General features: G+C 50.8%; 1 protein-coding gene across 2 annotated transcripts in view; it reads right to left on the reverse strand.

Annotated features, from left to right (window-relative positions):
• Nucleotides 1-13,201, reverse strand: part of LOC138487609 (uncharacterized) — a 508,482-nt gene that overhangs the window by 336,032 nt on the left and 159,249 nt on the right. For both annotated transcript variants that reach the window (XR_011274510.1, XM_069614083.1), the window contains exon 5: nt 6,059-6,130. Coding sequence is in view for 1 of the 2 variants with exons in the window: in XM_069614083.1 (XP_069470184.1) it covers nt 6,059-6,130 (72 nt within the window). In the remaining variant the exon portion in view is untranslated. The remainder of the gene's footprint in view (nt 1-6,058; nt 6,131-13,201) is intronic.

The raw sequence follows: 13,201 nt of genomic DNA on the forward strand, positions 1-13,201 counted from the left end.
ATGTTCGTGTTGTGTATGTTGAGATGCTTGTATGGGTGCATGCTTCAGAGTTTGTGTGCTGATTTGGGGGGGGGTTCGGGTCTGTATGGGTGCATGCTTGAGTGTGTTTGGGGCATAGTGTTTGGTTGGGGTGAGGGGGCCATGGGGCATAGTGTTTGGTTGGGGGTGGGAGCCATGGGGCATAGTGTCTGGTTGGGGGTGAGGGGGCCATGGGGCATAGTGTTTGGTTTGGGCGGTGAGGGACAGGGGGCATAGTGTTTGCTTGGGGGGTGAGGGACAGGGGGCATAGTGTTTGCTTGGGGGGTGAGGGACAGGGGGCATAGTGTTTGCTTGGGGGTTAGAGCCATGGGGCATAGTGTTTGGTTGGGGGTGAGGAGGCCATGGGGCATAGGGTTTGGTTGGGCGTGTGGGCCATGGGTCATAGTGTTTGGTTGGGGGAGAGGGGGCCATGGGGCATAGTGTTTGGTTGGGGTGAGGGGGCCATGGGGCATAGTGTTTGGTTGGGGGTGGGAGCCATGGGGCATAGTGTCTGGTTGGGGGTGAGGGGGCCATGGGGCATAGCTTTTGGTTGGGGGTGAGGGGGCCATGGGGCATAGTGTTTGCTTGGGGGGTGAGGGACAGGGGGCATAGTGTTTGCTTGGGGGGTGAGGGACAGGGGGCATAGTGTTTGGTTGGGGGTGAGGAGGCCATGGGGCATAGGGTTTGGTTGGGAGTGGGGGCCATGGGTCATAGTGTTTGGTTGGGGGAGAGGGGACCATGGGGCATAGTGTTTGGTTGGGGGTTGAGGGGGCCATGGGTCATAGTGTTTGGTTGGAGGGTGGGGGCCATGGGGCCTAGTGTTTGGTTGGGGGTGGGAGCCATGGGGCATAATGTTTGGTTGGGGGTTGGGAGCCATGGGGCATAGTGTTTGGTTGGGGGTGGGAGCTATGGGGCATAGTGTTTGGTTGGGGGTGGGAGCCATGGGGCATAGTGTTTGCTTGAGGGGTGGGGGCCATGGGGCATAGTGTTTGGTTGTGGGTGGGAGCCATGGGGCATAGTGTTTGCTTGAGGGGTGGGAGCCGTTGGGCATAGTGTCTGGTTGGGGGTTGAGGGAGCCATGGGGCATAGTGTTTGGTTGGGGGTGGGAGCCATGGGGCATAGTGTTTGGTTGGGGGTGAGGCATGGGGCATAGTGTTTGGTTGGGGGGTGGGGGCCATGGGGCATAGTGTTTGGTTGGGGGTGGGAGCCATGGGGCATAGTGTTTGGTTGGGGGTGGGGGCCATGGGGCATAGTGTTTGATTGGGGGTGAGGGACAGGGGGCATAGTGTTTGGTTGGGGGTGGGAGCCATGGGGCATAGTGTTTGCTTGAGGGGTGGGGGCCATTGGGCATAGTGTTTGGTTGGGGGTGGGAGCCATGGGGCATAGTGTTTGCTTGAGGGGTGGGGGCCATGGGGCATAGTGCTTGGTTGGGGGTGGGAGCCATGGGGCATAGTGTTTGCTTGAGGGGTGGGGGCCATGGGGCATAGTGTTTGGTTGGGGGTGAGGGACAGGGGGCATAGTGTTTGGTTGAGGGGTGGGGGCCATGGGGCATAGTGTTTGGTTAAGGGGTGGGGGCCATGAGGCATAGTGTTTGGTTGGGGGTGAGGGGGCCATGGGGCATAATGTTTGGTTGGGGGTGGGGGCCACGGGGCATAGTGTTTGGTTGGGGGTGGGAGCCGTGGGGCATAGTGTTTGATTGGGGGTGAGGGACAGAGGGGATAGTGTTTGGTTAGGGGTGAGGGACAGGGGGCATAGTGTTTGGTTGGGGGTGAGGGACAGGGGGCATAGTGTTTGGTTGGGAGTTGAGGGAGCTATGGGGCATAGTGTTTGGTTGGGAGTTGAGGGAGCTATGGGGCATAGTGTTTGGTTGGGGTGAGGGGGCCATGGGGCATAGTGTTTGGTTGGGGGTGAGGGACAGGGGGCAAAGTGTTTGCTTGAGGCGTGGGGGCCATGGGCATAGTGTTTGGTTGGGGGTGGGAGCCATGGGGCATAGTGTTTGGTTGGGGGTGAGGGGGCCATGGGGCATAGTGTTTGGTTGGGGGTGAGGGACAGGGGCATAGTGTTTGGTTGGGGGTGAGGGACAGGGGGCATAGTGTTTGGTTGAGGGGTGGGGGCCATGGGCATAGTGTTTGGTTGGGGGTGGGAGCCATGGGGCATAGTGTTTGGTTGGGGGTGAGGGACAGGGGCATAGTGTTTGGTTGGGGGTGAGGGACAGGGGGCATAGTGTTTGGTTGAGGGGTGGGGCCATGGGGCATAGTGTTTGGTTGGGGGTTGAGGGAGCTATGGGGCATAGTGTTTGGTTGGGGGTGAGGGGGCCATGGGGCATAATGTTTGGTTGGGGGGTGGGGCAATGGGGCATAGTGTTTGGTTGGGGTGGGAGCCATGGGGCATAGTGTTTGATTGTGGGTGAGGGACAGGGGGCATAGTGTTTGGTTGGGGGTGGGAGCCAATGGGCATAGTGTTTGGTTAGGGGTGAGGGACAGGGGGCATAGTGTTTGGTTGAGGGGTGGGGGCCATGGGGCATAGTGTTTGGTTGAGGGGTGGGGGCCATGGGGCATAGTGTTTGGTTGGGAGTTTAGGGAGCTATGGGGCATAGTGTTTGGTTGGGGGTGAGGGGGCCATGGGGCATAGTGTTTGGTTGGGGGTGAGGGGGCCATGGGGCATAGTGTTTGGTTGGGGATGAGGGACAGGGGGCAAAGTGTTTGCTTGAGGCGTGGGGGCCATGGGCATAGTGTTTGGTTGGGGGTGGGAGCCATGGGGCATAGTGTTTGGTTGGGGGTGAGGGGGCCATGGGGCATAGTGTTTGGTTGGGAGTGAGGGGCAGGGGGCATAGTGTTTGGTTGGGGGTGGGAGCCATGAGGCATAGTGTTTGGTTGGGGTTGAGGGGGCCATGGGGCATAGTGTTTGGTTGGGGGTGGGAGCCATGGGGCATAGTGTTTGGTTGGGGGTGAGAGACAGGGGGCATAGTGTTTGCTTGGGGGTGAGGGACAGGGGGCATAGTGTTTGGTTGGGGGTGGGAGCCATGGGGCATAGTGTTTGGTTGGGGGTGATGTGGCCATGGGGCATAGTGTTTGGTTGGGGGTGGGAGCCATGGGGCATAGTGTTTGGTTGGGGGTGAGGGGGCCATGGGGCATAGTGTTTGGTTGGGGGTGGGAGCCATGGGGCATAGTGTTTGGTTGGGGGTGAGGGACAGGGGGCATAGTGTTTGCTTGGGGGGTGAGGGACAGGGGGCATAGTGTTTGGTTGGGGGTGGGAGCCATGGGGCATAGTGTTTGGTTGGGGATGATGTGGCCATGGGGCATAGTGTTTGGTTGGGGGTGGGAGCCATGGGACATAGTGTTTGGTTGGGGGTGAGGGGGCCATGGGGCATAGTGTTTGGTTGGGGTGGGAGCCATGGGGCATAGTGTTTGGTTGGGGGTGAGGGGGCCATGGGGCATAGTGTTTGGTTGGGGGTGGGAGCCAAGGGGCATAGTGTTTGGTTGGGGTGAGGGGGCCATGGGGCATAGTGTTTGGTTGGGGGTGGGAGCCATGGGGCATAGTGTTTGGTTGGGGGTGAGGGGGCCATGGGGCATAGTGTTTGGTTGGGGGTGGGAGCCATAGGGCATAGTGCTGCACTCCAAGAGTGAACCCAATAATAAAACAAAAACAGGCACAGTTAGGAGATGTACATCCTTTGCTTTTTTGAGGAAACCTGACTCAACGAAGACCATACTCCTCTTGGGCAACCCAAACAGCAAACTATAGCAGTCCAAAATAACGGAATAACGGAATGTCCAATCTAGGGTCAATAAAATATATATAAGTTAACTAAACATGCGAGATACAATAACTAAATAGAAATAAATTATAACAATGGAATATGTGTAGTACAAAATGTAAGTTTGAAATGCAATAAAAATCGTTACCCCTCAAAAACATTCTTTTTCCATGTGTTTAATACAAATTGGGGGTTGAAAAAGCCTCCTGACATGTCCCGCCTACCGCCCGCCCACTTTTACTTTTCGGCCCACTATAGCCCTCATGTAAGGTACTTTCGGCCCTCTGTCAGAATCAGTTGTGCACCCCTGCTCTACAGGATAGGTACTGCGCCGCCACCTGGTCTGACCCCAACAAATGTATTCATCAATATCGTTTAAACCACCACTGTAAGGAAGCTGTGGCTTTCAGGGCTGGGATCTAGAGTGTGGCACTTCTGTGAATTGATTTTTATTGCTGCTGTCTTGGACTGAGTGCTTCAATAAATTGGCGTTGGTCGGGTTGCATATCCCAATCTGATCTGTGGTGTTTTTAATCTCGGCCCATTCTCTTAGGAGTTGGCATGCCTCATGGGGAACTTGGAGGCAATGCCTGGATTACTTACCGGTAATCTTCATTACTCCTAGTCCTATTCTTCCTCATCCCAGTACATGTTTCCCACCTCCCCCTCCCCCGTAGTACCATTTACTGTTGTGGCTGGGGGAGGAGGGCTATTATGCCCGGAGGCGGGGGGGAGGGGGTGTGGCTAAAGAAAATGAAGGCAGAAAAGGGGTTCCTGTGGGAGGTGGGTAACGACTTAGTACTGGGAAGAGGAAGAGCAGGACCAAGAGTAATGAAGATTACTGTTAAGTAATCCAGGTAATGAGCCATTGTCAAATTGGTAATGAGACCATTTAAAGAGGAGCAACTTCAAACAATCACTGCCATTTTATACGCTTGGCTCAAAAGATAGCTCTGAACACGTTTAATTTATGGAATTTACAAAGGAAAGCGGGTAAAAACCTCAAACAACTGCACATTCCGATTAACAAATGCGCAGGTACTCCTAGAGCATCGCCATTTCTCAAATGGACGAATCATGCTGCATTGCTGCATGTGCTGAATTGGGGCACACTGCAGTGTTGGCCATGAGGGTGGGGACAGCCTTCCCTGCGACTGGGTGAGGATGGAAACTGTAAGTGGGTCGGAATGGAAGGGCCAGCATTCAGCCCCCCCCCAGATCCCGAACCGCCTCATTAGCGGGGCCCGTTGCTGCTTCCCAGGGAGACGGGGGGCTGCGAGCCCCGCTTAATGGGCCGGGGCCGGGTGATAATGCCATGCGCGGGGCAGGCCCAGCCGGAGTTCCATTAGCCGCCCTCCCCGCGCCCCCCCTCGCCGAGCGCTAACCATTGATTGCTAAGCAAGCAAATGAAGCGGCAGCCCCAGCTCGCCCCCCCGCCCCCCGTCGCACACACGGCCCCATTCACACAAAGTGACTCCTAACAAGTTAAAAGGCACTTTATGGCCTATCGAGCCATTTGCAGGCCTAAAAGAAGCCTGGTTAAAAATCATTTGCTTAGATTTCATCTCGGGATAAATTGCTTGGTAATGTTCAGCGAACACTAAGTGCTTCTGCTTTTAAGCGATTGATTGTTCGAATCGACGAAGAAACCTTTAGATGTGACCTTTAACTGCACAAAGAACAAGAGGCTCTGGCGGGGGAAGCGACAAAGAGGGCCCAGGGCCCATCCGCCCAGACAGGGCCTTTCAAAACCCTCACAACTTTAATCCCACTCACTCCGGCGCGAATCAATCCCGCAGACTCTTGCACAATGGCTGGAGATGTGTTGCACCGCTTAAGGGAGCCAAGGATTACGCCGATAACCTTTTCATTAAACAAAATGGCTCTATCGTTAATTCACTTAACAGCAATGTATGAAAAGGGGAGATCAGAACGCCCCCTTTGCCGTCACAGGGACCTTTTGGGGGTGTCTGGCATGCAAGGATGTGGAAATTAAGCATTCTAGCAAAATCTGTCAGCAAATGAAGGGGGCTTTCAAGGCCGGCCTGGGCAACAGGCAGACGTGAGGGGTGGGGGTTGAGGGGCATTGCATCTCTCTCTGCTGCTGCAAACAGGTCTAGACGCTGTTAGGTGGGCATGTGGCAAGGGGGCCGCAGACATCTCCCGCCGTTGACCACAGACAGGGTCTTCTCAGTCATATGTTAACATGTCTTTTGGTATGGCCGAGTTCACTGGTCAAGTAGCCTTCAATGCAACGGAGCAGATCACCAAAGTAGGGCTTACCTTCAGGTGGAAGAATTTGAGGACTTGAGCGATGTCAAAGTTCTGATCGGCACATAGCATATCTCCCGCAATCTACATGAAGTAAAGAAAACAGGACTCAAGTCTGCGTCACCTAAACATCTTCAAGCAGGCAACATAGATCACAAATTAACTTATACAAGCATATATCACACTGGAGCATAAGATAACAGTTGCCTGTAACACATGATTCTGTGGAATTTGCCCATTGCCCTACACGCCGCATAAACCCCATGTCAAGGTTTAGGATTAGGCTATTGGATTACACCTTAAAATGGGGGTGATGCGTTTGCTCTACAGCTCATCACTTCTGTGCTATAGCACCTTGAAGCATCTGTGTACTTAATGGAATTACCAATAAAGATCTCAAACCACACACACACACACACACACACACACGCGCATACACCCCCCCACCTCCCTACCACTGTCGGATATACTGTCCCTCAACTCCTCCTCACCAGTGTTTTCAAAAGGAGTCATCCTTTCTTTTTCGCGGTGTAAATAGGGGCGAGGCTCCCGGTGGCCACCATGACCGGAAGGTAACCTAGTTCCGGGAACCCCCGAGGAGCAAGCTCCCAATGTCAGGGAAAAAGCCGGCCGGCTGAAAAAACCCTGAGCTGAATTGATGGTACCCTTTGTATGCGAGGGATTGTTCTCGGTTGTTTTTAGTCCTCGGCAGTGAAAGGTAAGTGAACCAATTTGTCCAAAGTAGAGATGGGCTGGTGGCTGGAACTGCAAGGAGTAGCAGCACCCCTGAACAGAAGAAGCTGCGGTATAGCAAATTCAGGAAGTGGCAACACTACAAAGTTCCAAATGCCGTCTGACAGAAGAGCACGGAAGATTGGTAGCCTCGCTGAACACTGAGGCTACAACACTGCAACCCAAGGGACGGTAAAGCCGCCGGAAGAAGCGGGTGCATTCTCGCTTGTACAGGAGGCAAAAAGGTAAGAGGGAAAGAAAGAAGATACCAGAGTATCAATACTATAACAGTCAAGGAACTAGCGATAGCAGAGAGAATAATGATTCAACACTAAGCACGGAGTTCCATTAAGAGAGCTGATGGATTTATAGAAAAAGGAAAAGTCCAGCAAAGGCAGAAAGACAGGAGAAAGAAGACAAAGGAAGACGAGAAATAAAGTACCAATACCACCTCTGTGTACTATCAGATAGTAAACCCACAAAAGAATACCTGAGTAAGAGTAGCCTCTGAATGTGTCAGGAATATAACAAACAAAGAAAACAGCAAGGCAGGAAAAGGCAAAAATGCGAGTCACTGGAGCACAAAAGCGATAGCGTTAGGAGTAAGGAAAAACTTCGATACAACGCATCGAAGAGATGGTGCGTGTGACGTAAATACATACCGGCGGCCATATTGGAAAAGGCCTAGACTGGTAAATGGAGCACCTGCCTCCTTGTCAGGCGCATCTCCATCGGAGGCAAACCCTCCAGTGCTGATGCATTACAGTGTGCCCCCTGTTGTATATGTCTTGCCTGGGTTAGCAGGAATGTTGTGATGTCATGTGGAGTGTTGGTGTCTAAGTGTTGGAATGTGTGAGTGAAGGTTCTAGCTTTGTTCAGTTGGTGATGGGCTGCCAGTTTTTAATGTCCTTTATGTAACTTACTAAGAACTATATAACTGCTTGTCAAGGTGTCATAAGAAGCTGGAATAAACCTTACAAGTACATTCAAGAAGGAATGAGAGTCACTTCTTAACACCCCCTTCAGTGTCTGGGTCCCCCTGGCTTGCTCGGAAAAAATCTGTGAAACCTTTGCACTAGTCCTGGAACATGCACATGAGATTTAGGCTCCCATGTTCTCTCAGACTTGGGGTATGCTTTCCAGTGCACCAGGTATTGTCTTCCATGCCTATAAAGGGAGTCTACCAATCTGGCCACCTCATATTCTTCTGGTTCCGTTGGTGTGGCGATTCTTGTCTTCTTGATCGTTCTCTGAAACAGATTTTCTACATATGTCTTGAGTAGGGATGAATGGTAAACCGGATGGATCCTTCTGAATCATTGAGGTAGCTTTAGCTTGTAAGCCACTGGATTAATCATGGCCTCAATACGAAACAGTCCTATGTACCGTGGAGAAAAATGGCCCAAATGAGCCCACCGGGGTAGATACCTGGTTGACAACCAGACTTGCGTTCCCGGACCCTATTGTGGATTAGACCCTCTCTTGCCGCCAGCATATCTCTTATAGGTCTTCCGGCTTTCTGCCAAAGTGAGCTGAGCAGTCTGGTGTGTCCTTTGAAGTTCTAACATCAACTCATCCACAGCTGGAGCCTTGGAATCTGAAGAACCTACCCTCGGCAAGAAATGCTGATGATATCCATAAGTGCACCTGAAGGGGCTCATTCCGATCGCTGTGTGAAGTGTATTATTATACTCAAACTCTGCCATCAGAATCAGAGAAGCCCAGTTATCTTGTTTTTTGTTACAAAAACAACAGAGGTACTGTTTCAGAGTAACATTTAGCCTATCCGTTTGATCATTGGACTTTGGGTGATAACCCGATGAGAGCACCCTTTGGATAACCAGCTCGTTACAAAGAACGGGCCAGCATTTCCATGTGAATTGTGCACCTCGGCCGAAATAACCACTCGGGGTAAGCCATGCAATCGTACAATGTCCCGGAGGAATACTGATGCGGTCTCTGCTGCAGAGGGCACTCCGGGTAAGGGAGAAAAATGAGCCAGCTTTGTGTAAGAGTCTACTGTCACTAAAATAGCCGTCTTCCCCTGAGAAGGAGGTAGGTCTACCACAATGTCAATGGAAAGGTTTTCCCAGGGTCGTGAGGGTTATTCTGGCTGTTGTGATAGACCAAGAGGCTTTTGCCTGATACCTTACCAGAGGCGCAAACCGGGCATGTCTTGACATACCGATTGACATCCGAACATACCGAAGGCCACCAGAAACTTAGGGATAAGCATTTGTATGTTGCCTTTTGTCCCTCGTGACCTGCTAGGGGCAGATCATGGCAAAACTGCATGGCTCGCTCTTGTAATTCAGACGTAGGTAGAAAGAGTGCAGAACTGTGAAACCATAGGCCTCACCTTTCTTGTAGGTGATCAGGAATTAAGTTCCTTTGCTTCCAGATATTACAGTCATTCTATACCTTCTGGAGGAACTTATTGATCACAGCGATAAATTGTTGTTAGGGTAACAGTCTTTCCTTTACTGGTATCTCCTTTTCTTCTTCTGACCAGCTTCTTGAAAGCGCGTCTGCTAGACTGTTCTGTGTTCCAGGGATGTAGGTAACTTGGAAATCAAAATTTGAAAAGTAATATGCCCATCTGGCATGTCGAGAGTTGCGGCACTCTATCTGTTGGAGAACTTGTAGATTTCTATGGTCTGTGCGGATCAGGAATGGATGGGAGGTTCCTTGCAACAGAGGTCTCCATTCCTCGCACACCATCCTCATGGCTAGCAATTCTATCTCCAGGACGGAGTAATTCCGTTCACTAGCCATAAACGTTCGTGAGTAATAGGAAATCGGGGGTTCTTGACCAGCTCTGTCTTGTAACAATACAGCCCCCAGGGCTCCGCCTGAGGCATCCGTCTCCAGTACAAAAGGCTTGGATTGATCAGGTTGTATCAACACTGGTGCGGTTGTAAATAATTGCTTGAGTCTTGAAAAAGCAGGTTGTGCTTCTGGATTCCACTTAAAGGAACACCCCTTCTTAAGCAGGGAGGTAAGTGGTTACACAATCTCTGAAAAATGAGGAATGAACTGGCGGTAGAAGTTCGCTAGTCCAAGAAACCGCTGGACATCTTTAACTGAAGATATTTCTGGCCGCCTAGTGATAGCTTTTACCTTGTCTGAATCCATTCGTACTCCATTGGAGGATAAGATGAACCCAAGATAAGGTACCTCAGTGACCTCGAAGGTGCATTTCTCTGGTTTTGCATACAGATGGTTCTCCTTTAATCTGCGAAGAACCTCCTTAACTTGGAGACGATGTTCCAGTAAGGTGGTGGAAAAAATCAAAATGTCATCTAAATACACCACGACCGATACGTTGAGCATATCGGCAAATACCCTATCCATTAATCTTTGGAACACCACTGGGGCATTCACCAAACCAAAGGGCATCACACAATATTCTAACAACCCCAGCAGTGTTCTAAAGGCGGTCTTCCATTCGTCGCCTCGTCTTATTCTTATTAAATGGTAGGTGCCTCTTAAGTCGATCTTAGTGAAGACTTGTGAGTCTCTGACTGCTTTAAGATATCCCTGATCAGAGGTATGGGATATCTGTCCCGAAAAGTGATACTATTCAGACCCCTGTAATCAAGACAAGGGCGAAGCTCCTTGGTTCCTTTTTTTGATATGAAAAACAAAGATGCTCCTCATGAGGATTTCTATTCTCGTATCAGTCCGTTCTTGAGGTTGGAGTCTAAGTACTCCTTTAGAGCAGACCTTTCCAGCTGCGATAACGGGTACATCCTTCCGAAAGGTAATGGTGCTTCTTCCTTGAGTTCAATGCTGCGGTCTTCAGGACGGTGAGGTGGGAGGAGTTCACATCTTCAAATACTTCTGAGTACTTCCGATACTGTAGGGGGATTATAGAGATGGAAATGCATGGTTGATCCACTCTGTAAGCTGACTGTACTTCCTTTTTGATACAACGATCCTCGCAGTATTCAGAGTTGAAGCTTAATTTGTTGGAACCCCAGTCAATAATGGCGTTATGCCGTCTCAGCGAGGAGATGCCAAGGATTATGGGAAAATGGGCTGCTCGGATTACGTCAAAAATTAGATCTTCGGTGTGATTACCCATTGATATCTGGGTAGGTATGGTCTACATAGTAATTGGTCCTGAGGATAAAGGACGATCATCAACTCCTTCTACCGGAATGGATCTCTTCTTTAACTGAAGTGGAATGTCGCTCTCCTTGGCCCAAGTGACGTCTATGAAATTGCCTGCTGCTCCACAGTTATGTTATGTTATGTTATTTTGCACTTATATAGCGCCTTATATACCATTGGTATGGTCTGAAGGCGCTGGTAGGTTGAACGCCCTTGGGAACCGACGTTCAGATCAGTAGAGAGAGTCAAAGGTGCATGTGAGCACCGGGTATGTGTGCAGCTCGTGCGGTATTCATGTAATAGCTTCTGCTTAGCGGTAGGTGTGGTGGTTGAGAGATCAGGAGAATGTGTTAGTTCTGGCGGGTTTTATCCAGAACGGCTGTGGCTGCGTTAAGCCTGAGGAGAACGCCTGGCTGGGGGGGGGGAAACCAGCAGTGTTTACTTAGAATGATGTGCAGTGAGCGGCGGATGTTGGTATGAGAACAGTTATACCGAATGGTGTCATAGTATCTCTGTGTTCTAGTTGAGTGGTGATGTAAAGGAGAGAGTAAGCGTGGTGGTGTGATATGATGGGTTATATGCTCTTTAAACGCTCTCTGCATTCTAAGCCATACTATATACGTCATGCAATTCTATGCGCTTCAGTCGGTCCAATACTCCTGTCTGCCCCGTGCGCTCTAGTCTGTCCCGCACATGCACTCTTGTTCCACCCTACGCATGCCCTCTTGTCCGCCCCACGCATGCCCTCTTGTCCGCCCCACGCTTTTACTCTTGTGCACACCCATCCGCTCCATACACTCATCTGCTCCATACACTCATCCACTCCATACACTCATTAGCTCCATCAACACATCAGCTCCATCCGCTCCCTGCCCTCATCCACTCCCTACTCTCATCAGTTCCCTACTCTCATCCACTCCCTACGCTCATCCACTCCATACGCTCATCCACTCCATACGCTCATCCACTCCATACGCTCATCCACTCCATACGCTCATCCACTCCATACGCTCATGTGCTCTATGCATTCGCTCTATGCATTTGCATTCACCAGGTCTGTACATTCATCTGCTCCGGGTGATTTACACACTCTCCGCACTTCCGCATTCATCCACTATCCACACTTGTGGGCTCTACATACTTGTCCGCTCCACATATTCATCTGTTCTACACACTCATCCAGTTTACGCTCATCCGTTCTGCATATTCATCTGGTTTGCGCATTCTTGCATTCTACTCGCTTCTCCGAGGTTTACGCACTCGTCCGCGCTACCTCACTCCCCCTTTATACCCCCTCTCTGCGCACTCACCCACTCTACACACTCACCCCCTCTACGCACCCACCCCTCTAGGCACCCACCCCTCTAGGCATCCACCCCTTCTGCTCACCCATCCCCCTCTGCACACCCATCCCCCTCCGCGCACCCATCCCGCTCCGCGCACTCGTCCCCTCTGCACACTCGTCCCCTCTGCACACTCGTCCCCTCTGCACACTCATGCCCTCTGCACACTCATCCGCTTAAAGTACTTGTGTTTTTCACGCATCCAGCAGCAATATCCTATTCTATATATTCATCTTATACACTCATCTGTTCTTTATCTTCATCTGCTCTGCACGGTCATCTTCTCTATATACTCATCTGGTCCATACATCCAGTCGCTCCGTACACCCATGCGCTGCATATACCCATGCGCTCCGTACACCCATCCGCTCCGTACACCCATCCGCTCCGTACACCCATCCGCTCCGTACACCCATCCGCTCCGTACACCCATCCGCTCCATACACACATCTGCCCCATACACACATCCATCATATACACTCTTCCGCCTTATACACTCATTGTGCTCTATACACTTATTTTGCTCTATATCCTCATTTCGCGCTATACACTCATGAGCTCTATAGACCCAACCGTTCTATACATTCATCTGCTCTGGCTATCTACACACACTCCGCTCTTCCGTATTCATCCGCTATCCACATTTGTGCGCTCTACATACTCATCCTCTCCACATACTCATTTGTTCTGCACACTCATCCGTTCTGCACATTCATCAGGCTTACGTATTACTGCGTTCTACTCGCTTCACTGTGTTTACGTACTCATCCGTGCTACACGTTCGTCCGCTCAACACACTCATCCCTAAATATGTTTATCCATTCTATACACTCATCCGATCTACATTTTCATTCGATTTCCACATTCCTTTGAACTATATAGTTATCTGTTCTTCCATTCATGCATTCATCCACTCAGCGCATCTGCTTCATTTATTCTAATTATTTCATCCACGCCATTCACT

The sequence above is a fragment of the Ambystoma mexicanum genome, chromosome 9 (assembly GCF_040938575.1).
Source record: "Ambystoma mexicanum isolate Mex_15411 chromosome 9, UKY_AmexF1_1, whole genome shotgun sequence".
In the NCBI taxonomy this organism is placed as follows: domain Eukaryota; kingdom Metazoa; phylum Chordata; class Amphibia; order Caudata; family Ambystomatidae; genus Ambystoma; species Ambystoma mexicanum.